Raw genomic sequence first — 25276 nt, 5'->3', positions numbered from 1 at the left:
ATAGAAGCATTATCAAGCAGTTCAAACAAATCGAGATTATCAGGGCCGGTTATTGCGATATCATAAAAAAAGTAAATTTTGTCATTTTGATTTTTCTTTTTTTCCCACGTTATTCCAAATATTATCGAAATTTGTTACAGGAATTTTTTATTCGACAGTAAATTATCCTCAATTTGCCGTATCCAACGTTTCGTACTCTCTGGGCCACCCTCAAACTAATTTTTTTCAATACGGACCTGCATATTTTATGACACTTTTCGAAATAACTTTTAACGCTGAATTCAACGATATATCATACAATGTCATTCAAAGTTGATTTTCAGGTGATTTTGACCCTTATCCAATTTTCTTTTGGGTCGGATCTGAATTACATTTAGGTACCTTTAGTTTGATTAACAACATGCAATACATTTCGATAAGAATATCAACTTACCCATCTTGAACTAAATGGAACATATCAGAATCAAAGCAAGAATCCAGTCATAATTATTTACATATTTCAATTCATAATAATTTAACGAAAGTATCATTTAATGAAAGAAAAATCAAATGATCATTCGAAAGTAAATGAAAATTAATGAAGTAAGTGTTCGAAATGTCCATCATTTTGTAAAATGCACTTCACGGTTCTGGAACCAATACTTCTTATACATTTGCTTGTTTCGTCTCCTCGAATACCTTCCAATACATTCTCAATCTATCACTATTGTTGGATTTGTCATTTGTTCCGTTGTAACAAATTACTGAATAGAACTTTATTTTGAGATCATTACGATATAATTTTTGCAAGGCATGGTATTCAAATTTTCATTGTATTCGCGTCTCTTGACTATTTTATTAACAGTAGTTTTTGATAAATTCCATTCACTGGCCACAGCTCTCGATTTTTTTTCTGGGTTCAATTGAATTTGCTTCAGAACATTGATATTGTTTTGAGACTTGTTTTTTCTTACATACACACCAGTAAATTTGGATAACAGTCAAAATCACCTGAAAATCAACTTTGAATGACATTGTATGATATATCGTTGAATTCAGCGTTAAAAGTTATTTCGAAAAGTGTCATAAAATATGCAGGTCCGTATTGAAGAAATGAGTTTGAGGGTGGCCCAGAAAGTACGAAACGTTGGATACAAAATCTGATAACGTCAAATTGAGGATAATTTACTGTCGAATAAAAAATTCCTGCAACATTCGTTGATAATATTTGAAATAAAGTGGGGAAAAAAGAAAAATCAAAATGACAAAATTTACTTTTCTTATGATATCTCAATAACCGGCCCTGATAATCTCGATTTGTTTGAACTGCTTGATAATGCTTCTATGCATGCAACTTTTTCTCCATTTGACCGACCTTCTAACTCTTATGGTTTTAAAGTTACCAATGCATTCCCATTAAAAAAGTGGCCACTCTGTATATGTAGTTGTTTCTTAGATTGCGCTATTGGCGTATTCGGTTGAAATTTAATAATATCGCAAACATCAATAATTCTTTGTAGCAGTTGCTCCCTACTTTTAGTGGATATCGCATAGACCACCACATAATTAATAATCCAAGGGTGTCAGATAAGGGATTGAGGAGGCCAAGCCACATTTCTACTCTGCCAATCCATCTGTTTTCAAAAGTCTCAGTCAAATATTCGCGGACTTTTTTTGGATTCTGCGAAAATAAACTTATACACTTATAAAAAGTCAAATTTCAATTTCATTGTTCTATGTGAACCATATAGTATTGATGAATTCATTCAATTTTGTAGTACATAGGATTATTGAGTTTTCTTTTTTTCTTCAACTTGACTTGTTTCACTATTTGATCATAGTTCACTATGGTGTAATTGCTGAAATTCATAATTTCTATTTCTATTTCTATTTCTATTTAGCTCCATCATGTTGCTACCACAATATTTTCATTGGAATGTTTTCTAAAAACAAAATTTTCATAAATTTCTCCTGTCTACATATTTTCAAATTTATTAGGGCAATTCAACCGATATGGTTATAGATACCGCACCAAACATTCATCGAGAATCTAACAGGGAATTTTTATGAATCACTGATTTTGGGTTATCCTGAACCCATACGTGAAAATAACGGGAATTGTTGATTTCATTCTTAGTGAATGGCGAACTGGAAAATTCGAAATAATTTTTCGGAAAGTTCAAGATTTATTGAACTATGAAATTTCACTCATAAGAGAATGTTTATTGATCACCCTGTATGATGGTGCTAAGCGGGAGATTTGGATTCACGTACAGGGTGATCCTATATTCATGAAAATAGAAAAAGTCCGGATCTGATTTATTCAATTTCAGATATATTGAAGGAAGGCATTCGTAAAGGGTGAAAAAACTGCAATTTCCGAAATAATTCTACCGATAATTCAATTTCTTGTACTATGAAATTTCTTTCTTGAGGGAATGTTTTTGATCACCATGTATGACGGTACAAACCAAATTTTAGAATTTCGATTATGAATTTGTGGCGGCTTCTCATAAAGCTCCACATAGCAACAATAAACACAGCACTCGGTGGCCTAGAGGTAAGAGTGTAAACTCACTCACCGAGATGCGACAAGGTGCCGGGTTCGAGTCCCGGCGGCTCCCGATAATAATAAATTCCCCAAGCGTCTGTGACACGGCACACACAAATATACCAAAGTCACACTGATGAGTCCGGTGTGTGTGCCAGGGACGAAACGCATAAGTAGGTATACGTGAAATCCTACATTGGTGACCCCGACGTGATGGCGGAAAGCTGCGGCGTTTGAGCGCAGAGGCGACTCACTGTCCCGCTCAACGTTACGGCTACTGGGGTGTCCATCGGACACTAGAGCCGATGGCACGCCGAGCCTCGTGTTTCCGTCAACACAGCACGCAAGCCCGACGTGATGGGAATGGCCGTCTTAACGATGTGTACTAGAAAGCAGAAGGTTGATGCGTAGCTCCTATATATCTGCAATTTCCAACGAAACTCTAGACGCCCATTTCCATGACGTGCAATACGTACTCCTTGGTCTGCCGCGGTATAGCGGACCTGAATAGGCGGCATTCACCGTCCGCACGATGCTGCAAGGTGCAGCTCTGATTAGGCGGCAATCACCCGGCTGCACCGATGACCTCGTAACACGCATAAGTTTCGTTCCTCCGTCACTGGGGAGGGAGTCATGTGGCGGCTTCTCATAAAGCTCCACATAGCAACAATAAACACAGCACTCGGTGGCCTAGAGGTAAAAGTGTAAACTCACTGACCGAGATGCGACAAGGTGCCGGATTCGAGTCCCGGCGGCTCCCGATAATAATAAATTCCCCAAGCGTCTGTGACACGGCACACACAAGTATACCAAAGTCACACTGATGAGTCCGGTGTGTGTGCCAGGGACGAAACGCATAAGTAGGCATATGTGAAATCCTACAAATTAATTCTTTGTGGTTACGAAAACAAAAAAAAAACATCATGACATTAACGTATACAGGGTGATCCAATATTCACGAAAATAGAATCATCATTATCATTTTATACATTATACAACTTCATATGACATTGTCCATGGGCGCCCGCAGAAATTTTTCTCAGGGGGGTCTGTCGTAGGCGACATCAGTATTCCATTTCTTTCTATTTCTGTATTTATATTTATCACCAGCGTCTACTCTGAATTTCAAAAGATCACTAGAATTGGTACAGGGTGCACAAAAATACAATAGTTTCGTGTGTGCTCATAAAGTAACGCGTAACATTCTTTATAAGTTAAATTAACAATATTATCAAAAATACTTATTGTCTAGCGCTAATTGGTTTGAATGTTACACCCTGTAATTTGTTACATTTTTAGATTAATAAAAATGAGCTGTTTCCAAACATGTTTTGTACTTGTGGTCTAGCAGACAGAATATGAAAGAAATTATTTCTTATTTTTATACATTTTTATTAATCTAAAAATGTAACAAACTACAGGGTATTATATTCAAACCAATTGCCGTATTTTTGATAATATTGTTAATTTAACTAATAAAGAATGTTACTCGGTACTTTATGAGCACACACAAAACTATTGTATTTTTGTCCACCCTGTTTCAATTGGAATCAACATCTGATACATTTTGGGAATCTGCTCAGATAGCGTAATCGGAAAATTGAGACAAAATGGGGGTGTTCCATTAAAAAAAAATGATGCTGACGTCATTACTCGAAAGTAATTCGCCCTGTATATTAGATTATCATTTCAAAATACGGTAAATTGTAATAAAAAATCGACGTGTTTCAGGATTATTTTTCAAAATGTTCTGTTTAGCTAAAAATGAATTGGTTCCATACTTTACGGATACGGACACAGGGTATAAGATGAATTTATAAACAAATTGACACGCATGGAGTGCTTTCGGTTCCATGATTTTTCTTCACCCATGAAGTGCTCAACGCGCTTAAAAAAGTTTTCAATTCAAACAATAACTCTGCCAATTATGGATTATACATATGTGTAGTTCGTAATTCCATTGAAAACCGGAAAATTGTTGTAAATCTATTACTTTCTTTCTTTTCCTTGCCTTTGGTATTGAGAAAGTAATATTGAGGGTATTGTGCTGAAAAATGAGGCAATCAAAGTCTGACCCCCCCCCTGCGGGCGCCCATGACATTGTCGTTTATATAGAAATTGTCGATTATATAGAACTTGTCGTGAGAAAATTTTGAGTGAAAATTTATCTATTTCTATCTAAAGAAATTCACAAAAAAACTTGCCAGCTCAAAGAGCAAGCTCCTTTTCACTGATTAGACTATCCCTATTAGGGTGAATGTGACATACGCAAGCGAGCTCGTAACATCAAGTGGCTCTAAGTATGCCATATTGTTTGAATAGATTCCTACCGCTTGTGCCAGAAGGTACCCCTGCTAGGGCTCTCAGCGTTTTCTTCCGCTGTAGAAGGACTTTATTGGCTTCACATGAATTTCCGCACATAATTTTACCATATGTCGCGATAGAATGAATTTGTGCACAATAAAAATAGCTGTCGAAAGTCTACAACAAAGTCTACACAAAGTGGCTCAATATATTATAAATATCAAAAATTGACAACTCTGAGTCCATTCCCTTTACAATATATTCTCACCAAAAGAGCAGAACCATCCATTGTGAACCCCAATAATAACAACGGGTCAGAACTCGGTGTTTCTTGGTATAGAAAGAAAGTTCCTGTGTTTTCTTCGTGTTTAATTCCAGTTGGTGTGCTCCAAGCCACTCCGCCCGAACTTCTCAAAGCATCTCTCGGAAATCGTAATTTTTTCATTTTCAGACGGTTTCTACATTCCTTACTGCTGGAAACGTTCCTTGTAGTGTTCTTTATACATGTGTAATAAACCCCTTCTTTGGGGGTATATATGTCAATGGAAGAGCGGCTTTCCACTGACTAAAAATAAAAAAAATGTTGTTATTGTGGGTTCAGCCCGTCGCACTAGGGACAGGTCTTTTTGTTGATTTTTCTTTCTTGGGGACAGGATTATATTTCCAGGTTAATCAAACTCAATTGATTCTTTAAAATCAAATATAATAAAGCAAAAACCAAAGTTACAATATTCAAAAATTTGTACTATTTGACTCAACAGCCAAAACTTTCAATGCAGAAAAATATATCTCAAATGATCCACTAATTATTCATTGAACATTGAATTTGGGAGAATCAGGACTACTCAACAAGACAAAAATAAAAAGAAACCCAAAAGATCGTTAAACTGTTACTTGCCCTTATCCCACGGGGCTAGGTTGGTATACCTAGTTTTAATAAACTCCTTTTCAACTTTTCACACGAGACGTGTAATTCTTTTTTATTCCCTTCACCCCCGAATAACGCACTCAAAGCTAATCTATCTTTATAACAAAACAAAATTGAAACTTTATCTAAAACCCCTGTTTTTCTACTTCTGAGAATGACCTAGCTCGTCCTTTCTTAGAGTAAAACAATTTCTTCTTTCTTAAATACTTGAAGTTCCTTGAACTCACTCATCTACTAAATTTTCCTTTTTATTTAACTCAACCCTAAAAATAGGACTCTAATCTTCAAAAAAAATTGCTTTGCTCTAATTCCGGTTTCGCGACCGACGTACTATTCCCGTTACTATTGACTTCAATGAATCCCCGATCGATACTGCTTAATTTTTCTAATCCATTTTCCCAATTGATCTCTTACAGAGGGGCTTAGTTGAGGGAATTAAAAGCAATTTCATGTTATTTACCAAATATTTTTCCAAAGAATTATTCCGTTCAAATATATTAGATCATCATAACTGCGTATTGAACCTTGAAAGACAAATTTAAAAACCATGTTGACCACTCAATTTATGTGGCATTATTGATCAATATACTTGAGATACAGAACAAAGAAACTGCTGAAAGATCTAATTATGAATTATCGATAATTCGAACCTCTCGCACTGCGTAGAATTTGGTTCGATTTAATTCAGAAGGTTTTACCAATTTCCGATTTATTACACATGCATTACTTCAAGGTCCTTTTTTGCTTCTCCTGAGAACATGAACAAACTACTTTAAGTATCTGCCTCTGACCACAAATAACCCGAGTTTGTACCAAAACACCCTTTATACCAAATCTGACTTTGATTTTCATCAATCTGTGTTCAGTTTATTCAAAAAACTTAGTACTTTGAAGGTCACAAACATGGTTTCTTTCAGAAAATTTTCCCCGAGGAGGCATAGTATCCGAACATTTTGGAAAAATATTAACTTGAAGAAACTGCTTTCTCATTCGGCACTTTGAATTTTGAACATGGGAATTTCTTATTAGTGCAGTAGAACGCCGTAACTGAATCTAGGTGCCCTCAAATTTCCCCCAGAGGGCACTGCAACCCCGGAATCTTACCTGAAAGAAGTTTCAATAACCGCGTTAACTTCAGACTAGCGAAACTGCAAGTCCAATTCCAACATTCTTACTCAAGAAGAGTAGGATTGTGCTTTCGCCATTTTGCAACTGCGTTCCTGTTTTTTCGGAAATTTTCGTAGTGTCAACTGAAGACTCAAACATTTTTCCCAGAATATCATAGAAAAGCAACTCTATAAGCATACTCTCAATTCTTAAGAGATCAAATCTCGAGTAACTAAACAATACAACTGATTTCACATTTCTTCATATTCTTGTGAACTGTTTGCTACGAAAATTCATTGACATTAATTTTTTACGAAACTCAATACACTTGAATGTTTATTATTATTTCGGAATTTGGATGCCAAGAAATTTTGGATGTGTTTTTGAAATGTCCAAGATAGTTCCATAGGATAGTTAAATATTGATGATTTTTACTGACGCATACAAAAATGGTGAAGTGTACCTATTGTTCCAAATGGTATATTCAGTGTATTTGTCATGATATAGATTCAAATTATTGTGTTATTCATAATCTTTATACGCATGTATTTACTCTTACTCATTTTCCATGTAGTTCTCGTACTTGAATAAACAGACAAGTTTCCTACTAAATTTCCTTTGAATAAGAACAACACATGGCGCTGCGACAAAAGTTTTTGAGGTGAAATTCAGGATTAAATTAGTCGAAATAAAAACTGTAGATGCCTACATACAAACAGTTGAACAACTGTATAAAAACCTGAATATTATAAATATTACAAATTCAGTCATCAAATTAAAGAATATAATCAATAGGAAAAAAACACCAAATTACTCCATTATGGCGACTGGAATTACAACTAACTTTTAATGGATCACTGGATGAAAACTGGACATTCTTTAAACAAAAATTTGAATTGATCTTTCTAAAAAATCGTCGGAGATGAAACCATCAATTCTATTAAGTATTATTGGCGATGAAGTTTTGAAAATATTCATTAATTTCGAATATAAATGTGATGAAAATAAAATGGGCTTCGAAGTAATTTTACGCAAATTCGATTAGCATTTCCCACCGTAAAAAAATATCACATATGAACGATATAAATTCTTCTTGAGAAATCAACAAGATGGTGAGTGCATTGAAACATACCTATGTTGTGGAGTTGAGTCAAATTAGTGCTAAATGCGAATTTGGTGATCTTCGTGATAGTTTAATCAAAGATCGATTAGTTCTGGGGATAATTGATTCTAAAGTAAAACAGACTCTACTACAAACGAAGGATCTAACGCTTGAGAATGCAATGGAATTATGTAAAAATTTCAGAAAGTACTAAATTACAAATGGAATCCCTCTCAATTGAAGTATCTGGATCATCGATAAATGAAATAAACAAGTCTCGAAATGAAAAACCTGCCACACATCTACCAACTATGATTCAAGAACCCCAAAAATTCCACAGCTATAACATAGTATAGGTATATACCTACTATGATGTAAGTTGTGGAAATAAATTAATGTACCTAGTAGTGGAAATAAATTAATGTAGTAGTTGAAATAAATCACCTGTATATATTTGTTTATGGTTGTGTATCTGAAATAAATGAGTGTTAGTCAGAATTACCGATTTAATTAACCGAAAAACGTAACAATTGGTGTCAGATGTGGCCTGTGGGGTTCGCATGTGCTTCGAACCGAGAGTTAAATAAATCTGTGAATATTTTTGTGGACATTCTCGGGGACATTTTTGTGCATATTCTCGTAGAAATTTTTTCGTGGACAGTATTGTGAACATTTTTGTGCCTATTTTTTTGAATGCCAATTACAAGATCTTGAAAATGTATCAGACAAGCTTGGAATTCTTCAAGGAAGCTTTGAAGCAACTGCAGGATGATCATACAGAAATGAAGGATAACATTAGATAAATGGCGGATAGCATGAAATGTATAGGGAGTACTTGGAATGAGGTTGTATCAAAGAAATTGGAGGATCAAGAAACGAACCAGAATAATCGGGAAGTGTCAAAAATTATGGACGCTATACCAAATAGGAAAAAAGAGCGTTTGCAAATGACGGAAGCCAGGAGACTGAAACTGTAAGAATACTGGGCCTTTCAGAAATTCCTGAAGAATGCGTGGAGATCTGTTGTACCAAAAGCTTCAGGCAGAGGCAGATGAGAGCTATAGGGAACCTCATAACCTGAAAAGTAAAATCCAGAAACATTCTACGTCCGAGGCAGAGGTTATGGCAGACGATGAAAGAGTGCAGAGCGTAATAAACGAGGGACAAGAGTTGCTACATTCGAATCACTATGCCAAAGATGAGATAGTCGTAAGGCCGGGAGAAATCGAACAGGATTGGAAGAGACTGTTGGAACTCAAGCAGATCAAACGCAAGAAGCTGAATGAGGCATATCAAGCACTGCTCTTCAGCAGGTTCGTCAAAGAGTTTGAGGTTTGGCTAGATGAAGTCGAGATTCAAATTAGCTCTAACGATTTTGGAAACGACTTGGCTTCAGTCAAAAACATCCTAAGATACTATCCAGCCTTGGAAAATGACTACAAACAGCACCTAGAGAACTGCGAGAGCATCAACAAGATAGTCGAGCAGTTACAGTGGTTGAGCGACAGGAAATCGCTGGCAGCGTTTTCGGACCTGGGTATCACTCTTACCGCGATTCAGAGCTTGTAGAAAAAGTATCGGACGCTAGAGGTCGAACTGAACTCGAGGGAACACATCGTGAAAAATTTGATGGTCATGGTGGTCAACATGATGATGTCCAGTCATGAGTTCTCCGATGATATAAGTGAGAAAGTGAAGGAATTGGAGAATCGATTTGTGATGGTGAGGAATATGGCCAGTTTGAGGATGTTGAGGTTGCAAGATGCCTTCGAATTGAAAATGTTTTACGATGAGAATTCAGATGCTGAGGCCTGGATTCATGACAAGTTGTCAGCTCTGATAATAAGTGAGGTTGGTAGAGATGAGATTCCCATTCAGATGTTGCAGGGAGAGCTGGATATAATAGTTGCTGAAGTTAAAGCTTACCAGGAAACGATCGATAAGTTATTTCAGAGATGTAGCAATCTTCTGAAAAGAGAGCACTACGATGCAGTTAACATCAAGAAAAGACAGGAAGAAATAGTGCACGAGTTCAATAAGTTACGTCAGCTAGTAGCTCAGAGTGAAATTTCTCTCTCTGAAGCCTTCCTGTATTCCCGGTTCCTCCTGGAGTGCAGCGAGCTCCAGGAACGGATCAAGGACCAGATGACCAAGTCAAAAATTGAAGAGTATGGAGTTGATGTGGAACTTCTAATTCATGCCTTCGACACTTCTTACGTTAGTATAATAAATAGCGAGACAAGGCTCCAATCATATTTAATTAGCGGAAATGCTCTGATCGAAGCTAAACGCAGATATAGCGCCAAGATCCAGGAGAAGATGATTGAGGTTCTGTCTCAATGGAAGGATCTTTTGGAGCTGGTTAACATTCCGAATGAACTCTTGGTCGGAGCAAAACAGGTGCATATGTTCGATAGAGCCGCTGAAGAAATAATATTTTGGATAAACGAAAAAGAGGTTGACTTGTGTTACGATACCAATGGTCATGACTTAGAAACTATCCAAGATATTCTCAGAAAATATCAGGCTTTCCAAGGCGATATGAAAGTGATCGAGGACAAGGCGGACTTTAGAGACCAAGAGGCCAAGAAACTTGTCGAGGAATACCCAGAAATCAATGAGCGCATTATCTTGCAAGTGGAAGGTCTGATTAGGAAGCATTGTGACTTTGAGGAGAGGACCAAGGTTCAATAGAAGACCGTTGGGTGCTATTTCTGTGGACAAGGAAATTGCAGAAAAGGAGAATCCTGTAGATTTAGCCACCGTTCCGGATATGTTCAGGAACTGAACAGCCAAGAAAGGGAGTAGTGTAACGAACTCGCAAGTCCTACGCAACTGCCTCTTTCTAGAAGATACCGGGCACACCGAGAGCTCGATAGAAAGATCAAGTCCTTTCTAGATAGAGATGCCAGCGGTATACAAACCAATGAAAACCGCAGAGGAGGGCAGTGTCGACGTAAACGGCAGTCAGTACCGTATACTCAAGTAGATATAAGTTGTGGAAATAAATTAATGTAGTAGTAGAATAAATTGATTTAGTAGATGAAATAAATCATCTGTAAATAGTTGTTTATTGTTGTGTATCTGAAAGAAATTAGTGTTAGTAAGAATTATCGATTTAATCAACAAAAAAACGTTACAGTATATTAAAATATATTCTGTGTTTTATATGTTTCTGTTCATTTTTTAAGACAATTAGAAATATTTTCTCAAATCTGTTCGATTTTTCTCATTCAATAACTGATATCCCTTATTGCCCCAATAAGTTCCCTACTTTGCCCCCTATGGCGAGCCATAACGGGGTAAATGAGTTTAAACGAAAAAGTTTTTTTACTCGATCATTTATTGATGTAGCGATGAAACATCATAGCACATAAAGATGTAAACTATTGAAACATTTTTCCATTAATAGGGTACCACATAATTAGCTGATGAATCTTAAGTACCCCACAATGCCCGGTCTCCCCTACCAGTAGTCGTTTCATCGGCCACCAATCACGTACGACGAATCGACAAATTACTGGCTTTTGCAAATTCCAGTAGCGTAACATAAATAAAAAGCGTGCAAAATCGTCACAGTTGATCGCATAAGCAAAACCATAATAAATATCGAAAAAAATTACTCAATATTTTTGTGCCGACGACACCGACATAGTTCAGATTTTGGATGTTGATTTGAAATGGCAGTTTCAAGCTCTCTGCAAAATTTCAAGCTGATCACATAATCAGAATTATAGAGAATTCGAGAAAAATATTAGAAAAAAATATCAATTTACGGTGATTACAAATTCGATTGGGTTGACTTTTGGCTATAACACAGTAAGTTTTTGAGGATGCTTGAGATCAAGTAGAAAATACTTTTTTCCGTTACCATTTTTCCGATTCGGCATAGATGAGAAGGTATGGACATTCCAAATTTTCATAATGAGCTATATGCCACCCCTGAAAACCTGAACACTAAAATTTTTCCAACCATAAGATATACCACTTCAACCTTGAAATCTTCTGTTGAAATATATGTACTAGTCAAAGACTAACCCTGTTCAAAATAACCAGATCAAGCATTTCGCATGTCATGTAGATAGCGTCATCAGAACCATAGGAAATTCAAAAAGAATATCGAAAGAAAAAATATAAGAGGTTTCATCTTGATATAAAAAAAAACCGTAGTTATATTTCAAGATAAATCAATTGATGTTTATTGCATTATAAGGATTGTAGGGAAGGCATACCATTAACAATGGAAAAAGACTCGGGCAAATGGCCATCACGGCTGCGATTGTAACACAATATTCGTGTCATAAAATTTTCCATGACCAATTCGTACTTTTACGACTGTATGTCGATAACTTCTTGAACTTCTTGACTCTGAGGTCTTGAATCAAATTGGCATAGACCTTATATTTCATTTCACATGCCCTCAAAGAAAAAAATCTAAACATGCCAAATCATAAGACCTAGGTGGCCAATCATTGTAATCAACTCTTCAGAAAATAACATGGCCAGAAAACATTTCGTGCAAAATTGCGATTGTTTCGTTGTTTGTGTGGCACGTAGCGGCGTCTTGTTTAAAATACACAATATCTTCCAATTAGGGCCAAAAAAATTCCTAACCTGGGTTTTCATCAACACTACATCAACTATATTCTCAGTTGTTCTTGTGTGACGTACACGATTTCGATTCGTCACATCACTAACTTGTCCTAACAGCTCAAATGTTTACACCAATTCCACTAATACTGGACAAGAAAGTGACTCTCAACGACCCAAAAATGCTTTAAAATTTTAACAATTTCAGTGCGTTGTTGAAGCGTGTATCGTTCCATTTTTAGTAGTGTGGTTCTTCTCACGGACGTACCGTGGGCATATTTTTGTCGTATCTGCTATCGATTTCGAAAAAAAAATGTCTAACAGCTCTCTAGTATTCTAGTAAGATCCTCAGGAAAATCTAAAACAAATGCTATTATTATTTCGAGTAATTTGGTTCAAACTTCGTTATCACACCTCATTTTCTCCCATTCAGATATGAGTAAACGTAGTCGTCAACAAAAATTGTTTCGATTGAAGTATCGCAACACCCCTCATCCCCATTCAAAAGCATGGGGCTTGTATTCACCCCTCGTTAGGGGGTTGCAGTAACAGGGATGCGAAGAGCGGCAAAATTATTCCACCTCGAATCAGAAATTGACTAGTCCGAGCTATTTTCCATATTTTCATTTTAAAACCGGAAAATCGAGGATTTAAATTTTCATTGGACTACACGTACTGTATATACGAATATTTCGTTCCATGAGCGCATTTGTCACATTAATGAACGATCACTCAAAAGCTCCTGCTTCACGTCAGTTCTCTCCTCATTTTTTCTATCGGCGGCAATATTTGAAAATAAAATTTGAGTCGATAATATTCTATGTATGGAAGTTTTCTCGCAGGTTGATATGTTTTTCTATGATCACATAATTTTCCGTTCAATGTTTCTATCGATATTTTCCAGAATTTTCTGAATGGTTCAAATTCTGCCCATTATATATTCTTTCTGTTTTTCTGACTGAATTAAATATTACGATTCATTCGGAAAATTTAGATATTGGCTTATGATCAATAAATTCGCGAAGTAACCTTTAAAACAAAAGCATGAGGATGACTGTTCTTAGTGAATGGCATTAATCATTTTCCTTAAAGCCTATAATTTATGGCATTTATGTTTCTAGACTTCAATGCAATGTTTTCATATCACCACAAATTTGAAGACTTGTAAATTATAATCGGCAATTACGTCACTGATAGAAAATGTTAAGTTTTAAACACTTATGTAGTATCGTTTCCAATTTAAACAGGGCAAGAACTCATAGGTATGTCCTGAACAGGGGATTCGTTGGTGTTTCTGCACCTATAAATTTAAGTGAGTATCCTACATTCAATTTTTTGATAATTTCATGACTGAATATTCATTTTAGGGGTACAAGCTACACTATGTAATAAAAGGCTCTACAGTACTGAAGATGATAGACCAAAGATTCCACCTACATCGGAAGTGAGTTGAGGTAGACTCAGAAAAACCAGAAAAAAATCATACTTATTATTTCAGAAAATAATACCTCCTGAAGCATGCCACAAACCAAATTTGATGTCTATGGGTCCACATCCAGAAGAGCCATTCCAAGAAGAATATGATAAACTCAAAAAGAAAAATAGGAGAATACTTTACTTAGGTGTAGTTATCTTCATTGTATCAGTTGTTGCAGTGAGTTGAATTATTATTCACAAAAAAATCTGTTAGGACTGATCAAATGTATTTTCAGGCATATGTCAATATTCCATTTGAAAAAAAGGTACCTAAAGCACAAGTTAAAAATGTTACACATACAAAGAGTAAGTTAATTGGTTCTTGTTTTTTCTCAATATAATCGTAATATATTGAACAGGAAAAGACAAGAGGCCTATTCCGAAAAATCCGGAATTGTCAAATGATATACCTCGTAAAGTTCCTTACCTATTAATAGGAGGTGGTACAGCATCTTTTTCTGCATTTAGGGCTATCAAATCATCAGATCCTCAAGCTCAAGTGAGTTATAAATCTTACTTTTTAAGATAGTTATTATTACTTAGTTATTGCATTTATTCTATTTTCATTTTTATTTAGGTTCTTATTGTAACAGATGAACCTTATTTACCATACATGAGACCTCCTCTTTCTAAGGAGATGTGGTTCAATGCTGACCAAGAAAAAGTTGAGAAGCTTATATTCAAACAATGGAATGGAACTGAAAGAAGGTAATTCAGTATTTTTACCCCTTGATACTTTAATAGCTATTGCTTTTTTGTAGTTTATTATATGAACCGGAGGAATTTTACACTCCAATTCAAGAACTCCTTGAAAAAGAAAATGGTGGTATTTCAGTAGCATCTGGATACAAAGTTGTGGAAATTGACCCATATTGTCACAAAGTAAAGTTAGATAATGGCTCTGAAATTGAATATGATAAGGCTCTTCTTGCCACTGGTGCTAGGGCAAAGTCAATACCTGTTTTTGATTCAGCAAAAAATGATCCGCGTGTTAGCAGGAGGGTGAAAGAAGTTAGGAACATTTATGACTTTGAAGATTTACAAGAATGTTATAGACAATCCTTAAGAGTGGCTATTATAGGCGGTGGATTTTTGGGAAGTGAATTGGCCTGTGCTTTAGCAAGAATCGGTAAGTTTGAATAGGTTATTTGATAGAATGAAAAATATTGTTCAGTTCATTCACACCATTATGTATTAGACTTTTAATGTTAATTTGAAAAATATGATATATACAGGTTGGCCTACGGTTGAATGTACCCTAGACTTTTACAGAGAATGGAAGCTAGGAATTTAGTGAAAATTTTGTTTCTTAGGTACGGCTCTATCGATCTAAAATATTTTCAATGCTGTGGTGTTGCCTCTTTTATGAAAAAGTATAAATAACATTGATATTTCAAATAGAACATCCTGTATATTGAAATTTGTTCCTTGTCACTTGGTGAAATATAATTTCAATATTGATAAAAGAAATAAAACACTGGGTTATACGCTTCACAATTTTAATTGAAATATGTAATTTAGTGTTGACATGCATGTTTCGGTTTTCATCCCATTTTCAAAACAATATAATATATACCCTGTACATTATTACTTTTTTCCATTTGCCGTAGCCTCTTGGTTAGTTATGTATTAACTTCCTTCTTCCTATCTGGATTTACTTCTTTTTTTGTACAAGCCATAGCTTCAATTGAACATTCATCATTTCGGTAAGTGGAATCCTAGAAAGCTGTAATTTCTAATATGGATTACCAATATACTGTGTATCATCTACGTGTAATAAAATACGTCTCTAATTATACAGGGGTTATTCAAAATCACAGGCTTCAACGAGAGTAAGGAGACATACTGAATGTAATGTAATTATCTGCATATCATAAGATGATATGAAATTTCTGTTCAGAAGAAATAACATGTTCCTTATAAGATTTCCAAATTAAAAGCAAGTTTTCATTCCAATGTCAATATTAAGATACATTTGTTTTAGTAATACATTAAATGTCATAGGACTTTTAAACTATTATGATTTGGCAATCAGCACCAAGTATAGAGTGTTGTTTATCAAGGAATATTTAATTGATAGACAATTCTTATAGCCAATACGTATAAATTCTTTGTTATTGAGAATGCAACAAAGCTTTAAAGATTCAAATATTCAAACCTATTTCCTTATGATGAACAATGAAGTTAATTGGGCAAAATTATATTGATTTCAATTTGTGGAAAATACACATTTATTTTTTGCATTTTCTTTCCTTTGAGTTACCTACTATTTTCTACATTAAAATATGCTACTCATTTCGAGAGTTTGTACAAATTCATTTTCCCTATGGACCGTGCATTGAAAATTTACGACATTAATACAACATTGAATTCTAACCTCAAACACATAGTAACGATAATAAGAATATAATGAATTATCATAATATTCGCAATGATATGCTATTAAATAATAAGTTAATTAATTACATGGAAATGATCTTCAAAAAATAAAACAATGGAATCAATAATGAACACAACAACACTTGACTGGTTATGATTCCAAGTGATGTCACTAACGCCATATTGGACAATATTGCATTTTGACGGCCTCTTTGAATGTTACTCATTTAATTGCTATTATTCGGTTTGAAAAAATATGTACTTTCTGTTATGTGCTCAGTAAGCATCACTGAATGCTTCGAAAGAATTCGAAAATTATGACAATTTCCCCATTGAACTACATGCTATATGAAATTTCAAAGTTTTCTTGTGTTTTTAAGGTTGTTATGACAAGAAAACTGTGTACCAAATCTTCAAGGAAAGTGGAAACTTAGGGAAGATGTTGCCAGAATATTTGAGCCGGTGGACTACAGATAAAGTTACAAAAGAGGGAGTTCATGTTAGTAGCTAATTTTAAAGTGACAAAAAGGGTATGGATCGTCACAATTGTTCATTCCAGGTTAAACCGAATGCCGAAGTTGTTTCGTGCAGTTATAACGCAAAAGATAAAATGATCCATCTCATTCTAAACACTGGAGAAACCTTGAAGGTAGAACAAGTGGTTCTGTGTACAGGTGTAGCTCCGAATACAGCGCTTGCAACAAAGGGAGGTCTAGAGATTGACCCAGAGCTTGGAGGTTACTTGGTGAATTCTGAACTTCAAGCACGATCAGATCTATATGTTGTAAGTGAAGCTTTAGAAAACTTGAAATTTTTAGTTCGAATCATTGATCTGAATTACTATTATACCTCAGGATGCGTTTTTGCGCAATAGAACATTCAAGGATTAGCATGACAAGTCTCCTCCATTGAGAGAATTTTCTAGTTCTTCAGTAAGTCAGCTGGCCTTACTCTTCTCAATCTTCTTAGCTGATTGTCTGATAGAAGTGATTGCAGAAGCATGTTTGAGTGCCCTTCCAACCTTGTGTGATGTTTTGTGCTTTTGTTTTTTATGACTTCATGGACGTATGGTATTCTTAGATGGTGTAGCGTTTGATTAGTTATGTACCAAAGTGCATTGGCCATCATTCGGAGAGCTTCTGATTGAGATCTTTGTATAATAGCTACGTTCGATTTGCTAGCACATCCCCAAATTTCTATTCCATAGAAACATATTGGTATGATAATAGATAATTGATGAAACCCATTGGGTCTTCCTGTTGGAACTACAAATAGACGGCTGGCTCCTGTTGTTGACACTGTTTGTTTGTCGTTTCCTTCAAGTGTTGCTCATCCTAACACTTCTCACCGTACTGATGAGGGCCGAAAGCCCGAAACACGTGTCTAAGGTTAGAACTTCTCCGTAAGGGACTGTCCTTATTCCTTTTTCTTTGTTTTATGAACAATACCCCTCGTTAACTATCCCACATTGTTATGATAATAGTTTTGTACAGCAAAATCTTATTTTCTAATGAAAGTTTTGATCTTCTTACCAACAGCCAATGTATTCCTCTAATTTTGAAATCGATTCATTTTCTTTTCTTCTTAATGTGCTCTTTCCAAGTCAGATGGGTCCAAATGTCCATTTCCTTGTTCATGTCACTAGTAAAGTGGTCTTGGACTAGCTTAGTTGCAGTTGAGGGATCTTCATCAGAGGCTAAAACATCTGTATCATCAGCAAAAGTTCCAATAGTTGTGTCTGAGCATGTTGGAAGATCAGAAGTATATAATAAATATAGATATGGGCCAAGGACACTTCCCTGAGGAACTCCTGCTTTTATGGAAAAATTTCTAGATCTTGCTTCGCCTACTTTGACTCTGAATTCCCTATCTGTGAGATATGACCTTAGTATGGGATAATACAGAAGTGGAAGAATTGTCTTAATTTTGTGTAATAATCCTTCATGCCACACTTTATCGAACTCTTGGCTTATATCTAGGAATGCTGAGGTGCAATACAATTTTTGTTCGAAGGCTAGATTAATGTTGCTTGTTAATCTATGTGTTTGCTGAGTTGTTGAGTGCCCTTGTCCCAAATTGATGAGGGGGGGTCCATTCGTCGGAGGTATCTAGAATTATCCTACTCAATAGAAGCATCTGATCTCTCCTCAAGTGCAAATAAATTTAAAGTTCATTAATGAATTGGAATTCGAATGAGTAAAATCCGTTCAATGGTTATACCATCAGTTGCAAAATACTGGAATGAACGTTTATGCGAAAAATAGCATTACTGAGATAGAGAGCATCAGTGTGAGTTGGAAAATGATATTTAAAGTTACTTTGGGACTCTCTCCTTCGAGATATAGGGTGTTTTTGAAAATTTGAAGAAATTTCAAACGTCTCCCACTTTCGAAGCAGTTGACCGGTTTTGGTTGTTTTTTTTTTGTAAGATTGAGGAGATTAGGTAATAGAGTAGTGAAAAAAATACTTTCTGAAATTCCAGGTCGGTAATAAAAAATTTCATTTTTTCTGAAAGGAGAAAAAACATTACTCTGTGTATTATTTTCAACATAACTCTAGGATTTCCAGCCACCATGGCGGTTTATAACATTAATATCGTCACTTGTATCAGACGGTGAAGATGTTCATGAGTGTCAAAAACAGTGGCCGTGTAGGAGTATGAATCTGGTGGGAGCCTCAAAATTGTCCACCTTCTCGGAAAAATATACAAGTAACAAACATGAGTTTCATCTATTTGTTTCATCAGACATCAATCACAAACTTCCTTGAAGGCCTTTTCTGAAATTTCTGTTACAATAAATCCTCCACTATTTTTGCATCAGTTTCTTCGATATTCACAAAAGCAATTAAGAGTATTTATCAGGTGTCATGCTAATCAAATACAATTTATTATGTCATCCAGATTTTTGTGTTTGTAAATTTGAAATGGCATATTTTATAATTGATTAATTTCTTTTTAGAGTTTTTTTTTCAATTAAAATCATTGGTACATGCAAAAAATACTATATTCCTTTTGGGAATGCTTCTTCCCTTAGTGTTTTGTACAAACACACCTTGGAAAAAATCTTGCATTTTATTTTGATGGTATATAATCTACCATTTTCCATTTATTAATAAGTTCCTCTTTCAAGGCCGGTGATGCAGCATGTTTCTATGATCCTAAATTTGGACGCAGACGTATTGAGCACCACGACCATGCAGTTGTCACTGGTAGATTAGCTGGTGAGAATATGACTGGAGCACACAAGCCGTATATTCACCAGAGCATGTTCTGGTCAGACCTTGGACCAGATATTGGTTTCGAAGCAATCGGTCTTGTAGATTCGAAACTGCCTACAGTGGGGGTGTTCGCAAAGGGTAAAATGTCCGATACGCCAAAAGCTCACATTACAGAAACTGATTCTGAGGCAGTCAGAACTAGAGTTGAAATTAATCAGGTAAGTCGTAGCCAACTAAAGTAATTTTATTATTAATAGTACCTGGAATAGAACAAATCAATGACATGAAAAAATATGTATTCATCAACATTTATTCAACATAGCCAAAATGCACTCTTTTTGAGGGAGCATAACGCTTTTTTCTTACGTGACGATCATAGATTCTTGATAGTATTTTGTCTGCTTACACTAGAAACGATTTCAAGCGAATAACCTGGTTATCATTGGTAAGTACCAACAATACTATTCCAGATGATATAATCCATAATGACCATTTTAAAAGAATATGCTGTAACCTAAGAAGATATCTAGAACACAATTGATGTTTTTATATTTTTGTTAATTATTGAACTTTATTATACAAATGAATGCAGTTTTAAAGATTCAAATTATATTTGAAGGCCTTGTTACCAGACGATTTATACTGATTAGATGTCAGAAGTAAAAGAATTTATTATTATTGAATATAAAAGTGTATTTAAGCGCTTTTGGTCATTATTGGTTATATCACATAATGTCTTGAACTAGCCCTTCTACGTCATCGATTTGGACTGCAGATAAACAAAAATTTCTGGTCATTAAAGAAGTAAGGTTGAATTTTATGGGAATAAAACTTGATGAATTCTCGAAATTATGCAAGCCCAAACAATTCTCTGTTGGTGACAACCGAACGGTCATACAGAAGGATAATGTTAAAATAAAAGTTGATTGTGCTTGTTTTGATTACAGCATAACCCACACTATATTCAAGTGGAATTTGATTGTTCGTGGTTATTCCTAAAAGGCCAAAACCAGGGGCAATACCAGCAATAAACGCTGTCATTAGTGATTATTCGCTTGAAATCGCTTATGATGGATTGGGTGTTGATCTCTTATTTGAACGACTCATTATTTTTTAGGCACCTCCCTCGTGTGATGCTAGGATAGATGCCGAGGAAAGAAGAGAAATTGAGGTTAGTGCTAAAACTCAGAGGCCCGATTTACCCACTACAGAAAATCCGGAAGACTTTGGCAAAGGTGTCGTTTTCTACATGCGAAATGATAAAATTGTTGGTGTCTTACTCTGGAACGTGTTTAATCGAATTCAAACAGCGAGGCAAATTTTGAAAGAAGACAAGACCTACGATGATCTAAATGAAGTTGCCAAGTTGTTCAACATACATCAGGATTGAAAATAAAGACAAAAAATTGTGAATTTCTTCTTTCGATCTACCTCAAAATGGAAAAGAAAAACCTTGTTTTATACCGATGAGCATTAATTCTGATGGATATTGTATTATAAGAACCATTTCATATATTTCGATGGGAGCATTTTATGATTATACTGTATATAGAGGAGTTTGAGTTTTGAGTATGCTAATATGAAATAAAGAGTTTGGAGTAAAATATTGTATAAGTGCTTTATTGTTACTTTATAGTTTTATGATATTTCTATATCTTGCTGAAAGCTGATTGATTTTAGGTAAGTAAGTGGTTAATTTGAAGTCCTCCAACGATATCATCTGGAACAGAAGTGTGTTAATGAAGTGTAGTCCTTTGATCAACTCACTTACGTTTAGAAGAGTTTTCACACTAGGAGTATGGGTCATCAAGCAAATTCTTTTTTTGTTGTGTATGAACAAACACAACATATAATAGACAGAACATTCTAAAGGAGATAATACTAAAAATAAAATGAAATTGCAGATTTCCCTGAAATCGAGAATATCAAAAAAGCACTGGCCTAGCCATTTTCCGATTATCATCGCAGGGTTCAAATTGACCATCTGGAAAAAACATAAAAAAATTTAGCCAATACCTAACTATTGATAATTTTTACCTTCAACGCTGTATAAAGTATAGTATTTTCTGCCATCAATACATTCAAGTGTTGAAGAAAGTTCTCCAACCAAGAACCACCAAATTTCTTTCCATATTTATACCAAACTAAATTGACGCAAGGAAGTTGAGACATACTAATGCAAAAACTTTTACATCTGAAGAAGAGAAATTTGAAGAATCACCTCAAGGATTTATTGAGCTTGAAACAACTCACCTCTCGATATTGCCAGAGCAAACCAAAAAGCACACGGCAATAAACCAGTCAAAGCCATTAAACTCCTCAGAACGTTCTTCTAAAAACACTTTACTCTGCTTGACTAAGAGAGCTAAATTTTCCTCATGTCTATAACCTGGTTTCAACAATCCGTTCTGTAATCCATACCTGATGAACCAAATTTAATTTAGGAACACTGTGTGTATTTCACTTTGGAAATTACCTCACTATCATTGAAACAGCAACAATATCCTCTTTATGAAGCTGAGGTAAGCTTATTCCAGATTCGGGCCAAACTTTTGTAATCTTTCCTTGTTTTGGGCACTGACTTATGATTTCATACACCACACCAACCTGAGAATTTGAGTATTATTAAAAGAGAGTCTACGGTTCAAACCTCCCTTCAGTGCTGTTTCAAAGTGCATAAGAACAGTAACAAAACCTAGCCAAATTTTTGAACTTGTGTACACTTCAAGTGATTTTGCAAAGATTTAATATACGAATACCATGTGTTGTGTATGAAATAATAATTTGATGTGCTTTTATTCTAAATAGAGCTTTATATACTTTGTATCCTTCTGAACAGAATTTATAGAACAAGGATTTAACTTGATTCATCCAACTGTGGTCATGTAGAGCTGATCTAGTGTTATGTAGAAACTTTTGTAGATCACAATTATGCAAACACTTCATTCCCAAAAATTTCGTGCCACTGAAATAACACTGTTAAATTGAAAAGAATACAAAGGAAAAATGTACATCTACCTCAAATTATTATGATGTAATGAATCATCAGAATCATTCAGCACCTTATTAGGATATCCAACGTAATCAATATTAAGCATGAGATGTTTTCGGATAATATCAGATCCATTAGGATTTGAACCTTCATCTTCACTGTCGGAGTCTTCATTTTCTAATTTAAGAAGGTTCTCCTGAAGGAAATGTCTTTGATTACCCAAAAATCGAAATACAATAGCACGAGAACAGGATTTGTAAATTTTTAAGGCAAAACTCGAATTTGGCAAAATGGACACTATAAAAAACAAAATTCAAAAAGTTACCTTGAGACGGTAACTTACCTTCAAGTCACAATTTGTTTGAAGTAACACTAACCCATCAAGATTAGTTATAAGAACTTTTATAATGTGTAATCCAGTATAAGTTTCAAGGGAATTTCTGCAATTCTGAGTTGATAATTTCAACAAATTGAAGATTGGTACAACACTCTTCATTTTGAAATTCATATTTGGATATTCAGCAACCAACATTCTGATCAAATTTGTGCTATGTGATATTCCATAAAGAAACTGTAGCAATTCGATGAAATTTTCTTCCTTCAAAATATTTTCAAAAACTCCACCACATTCTTGGCTCCACGCACTCAATAAAAAACTTATTGTCGCCAAATGAAGTTGAATATGCAACTCGTTCATAATTGAATTTTCATTTGAGAAATTGTTGAATATTATACAGCTACTCACTTCTATTTTATTCGAAATAACACTGTTCAAGATGTTAATTATAAATGTTTTATCTTTTAACAATTTTAGTATATTTGAATGATATTTGAAGAAAAAGTTAAATATATTTAAAACTTTTTCTATTTCCTGTTTAGTAGTTGAAAAATTATTCAAGACTTTATAAAAACTCAATAAATTCACTATAAATTTTGAAGTCATTGAGTTATATAAAAATACAGGATGAGAATTGAATATTTTCTCAGAACATTCTAGCAAAAGTAGAGTATTTTCATCTACAGACTGCTTTTTTTCACTAGTGTTTATATAATTCCTAAGCATTAAAATGGTAATATCAACAATAAGTTGCGGCAGATTAACAAAATTCTTAGATGCAGAAACAGTACCCCTCTCAGATGATCCAAAATTAAAAGTAGACTTATATTTTCTCCTATTATATAAATAACCATCAGTTAATATCTTTTCATTATTTTGTACAGTAAATTGTATCAATGTGAAAAGATAAGCATTTTTATTGATCACAGTCAAAGAATTATCTCTGATAATGTTTTCGAATGGCTTAAATAATATTTCCAAAATACCCTGATTTATAAGGAATGGGTTTGTTTGAAAGAATAAGATTATAAAATTCTTTAAAATTGCCTTAATTTCAGAAGAAATATGATTATGTATAGCATAATTTATCAATGTAATCAAATGTGAAAAATTATATGATTTAGTATCATGAATCTTTAATTCAAATTCATCTATATTTTCTTGGATATTAAAAAAATAAATTAAAAAGTAGCAGCTATGAGTGTAAATAGATTTTTCTAGATTGTTATCGATATTTGATAAGTTATCATTTAAAGGTATAAAAAATTTCTCGAAAATCAACTTCCCAAGATTTTGATATTTTTCCATTTTCTTAAAAATGAAGATTCTTGTGAAGCCAGATAGGCAAAGGTATTTAAACCACTCAGCTTTCTCATCTATGAAGCTGATATAATCTAGAATTACTATCTGTTTATCTTGAATATTTTTTTGAAAACTGAACAGTGAGAATAGGTTATCAACAATATCTTCTAATATTTGATTGTTACCAGTATGAATACTATGCAACATAAAAAGCTCTGAGCTGAGAATAACCTTAATGCATAATAAGACCCTATTATCAAGTGATAAATTGTCCTCTTCAAATTTTTCCATAAAATGAGTTTCCACAATTCTATTGGTTGCTTTCAGAAGACTTAAATATCCATCAATGCAGCAATTCTGAGTAATTATCATTTTATAATGCAACTTCAAACTTTGCAAGAAGAGATCATAATTTGGCGAGGAAAAGCATTCTTGTAACTTATATGATATATCCTGCCAATTACTATGTCTAGTATCTATATAATTAATTTTCAATAATTCATCTAACATCTCAGATGACAAAAATGAACACTGGCTCAAATTACTTAATAATTCCTCATAATTGTCATCTTCAGTCAAGTTTTGCCAAACAATTTCATTATTTTCATATTCCTTTTCATCGGAAGTATTAAGCGTGCTATATTTGTTGTATAAATATTTTTGGAAGGGCACCAAATTCAACTCTTCAATCATTTTTTCTACTGAACAAGTTTTGTTTCTGTTCTTCAACAAATGTAAAGTAATATTCTTGTCTTGTTCTATATCAATGTTCCGCTGTATTTCTTTCAATAATTCATTTTTTATTTCGGAATCTTCCATTGCACAAAGTATAAGAATCAAAAAATTCTTTCTATATTAATCATGTAAAATTATAAAATATGTATTTTTAAAAATCATAAAATGTGGTGGCATGTCAAAATGTCAAATAATATGACATTCCAGACATTCATCAATAAACTCGATGCATTTACTCTTCATGAAAATCTGAATTCACGATCTCTATTATTCAT

General features: G+C 34.4%; 2 protein-coding genes across 2 annotated transcripts; one reads left to right on the top strand and one right to left on the bottom strand.

Moving 5' to 3' along the window:
- Positions 1 to 13406: 13406 nt before the first annotated feature.
- Positions 13407 to 21244, top strand: LOC123685418 (apoptosis-inducing factor 1, mitochondrial). Its single transcript, XM_045625106.1, has 11 exons — positions 13407 to 13873; positions 13929 to 14005; positions 14060 to 14215; positions 14274 to 14343; positions 14397 to 14536; positions 14615 to 14745; positions 14799 to 15166; positions 16797 to 16915; positions 16976 to 17200; positions 19548 to 19853; positions 20753 to 21244. Exons 1-11 carry the CDS (start codon positions 13762 to 13764, stop codon positions 21023 to 21025), a joined length of 1977 nt encoding a protein of 658 aa, XP_045481062.1. The 5' UTR covers positions 13407 to 13761; the 3' UTR covers positions 21026 to 21244.
- Positions 21235 to 25200, bottom strand: LOC123685417. Its single transcript, XM_045625105.1, has 8 exons — positions 22971 to 25200; positions 22654 to 22823; positions 22456 to 22600; positions 22112 to 22242; positions 21889 to 22056; positions 21673 to 21829; positions 21407 to 21619; positions 21235 to 21355 (listed from the first exon to the last, which is right to left on the bottom strand). Exons 1-8 carry the CDS (start codon positions 25083 to 25085, stop codon positions 21266 to 21268), a joined length of 3189 nt encoding a protein of 1062 aa, XP_045481061.1. The 5' UTR covers positions 25086 to 25200; the 3' UTR covers positions 21235 to 21265.
- Between the last annotated feature and the right edge of the window lie 76 nt (positions 25201 to 25276).

This window comes from Harmonia axyridis, chromosome 7 (assembly GCF_914767665.1).
Source record: "Harmonia axyridis chromosome 7, icHarAxyr1.1, whole genome shotgun sequence".
Classification (NCBI taxonomy): domain Eukaryota; kingdom Metazoa; phylum Arthropoda; class Insecta; order Coleoptera; family Coccinellidae; genus Harmonia; species Harmonia axyridis.
Note: the sequence above shows the minus strand (reverse complement) of the source record. Positions and strands in the feature narration are given on the sequence as shown.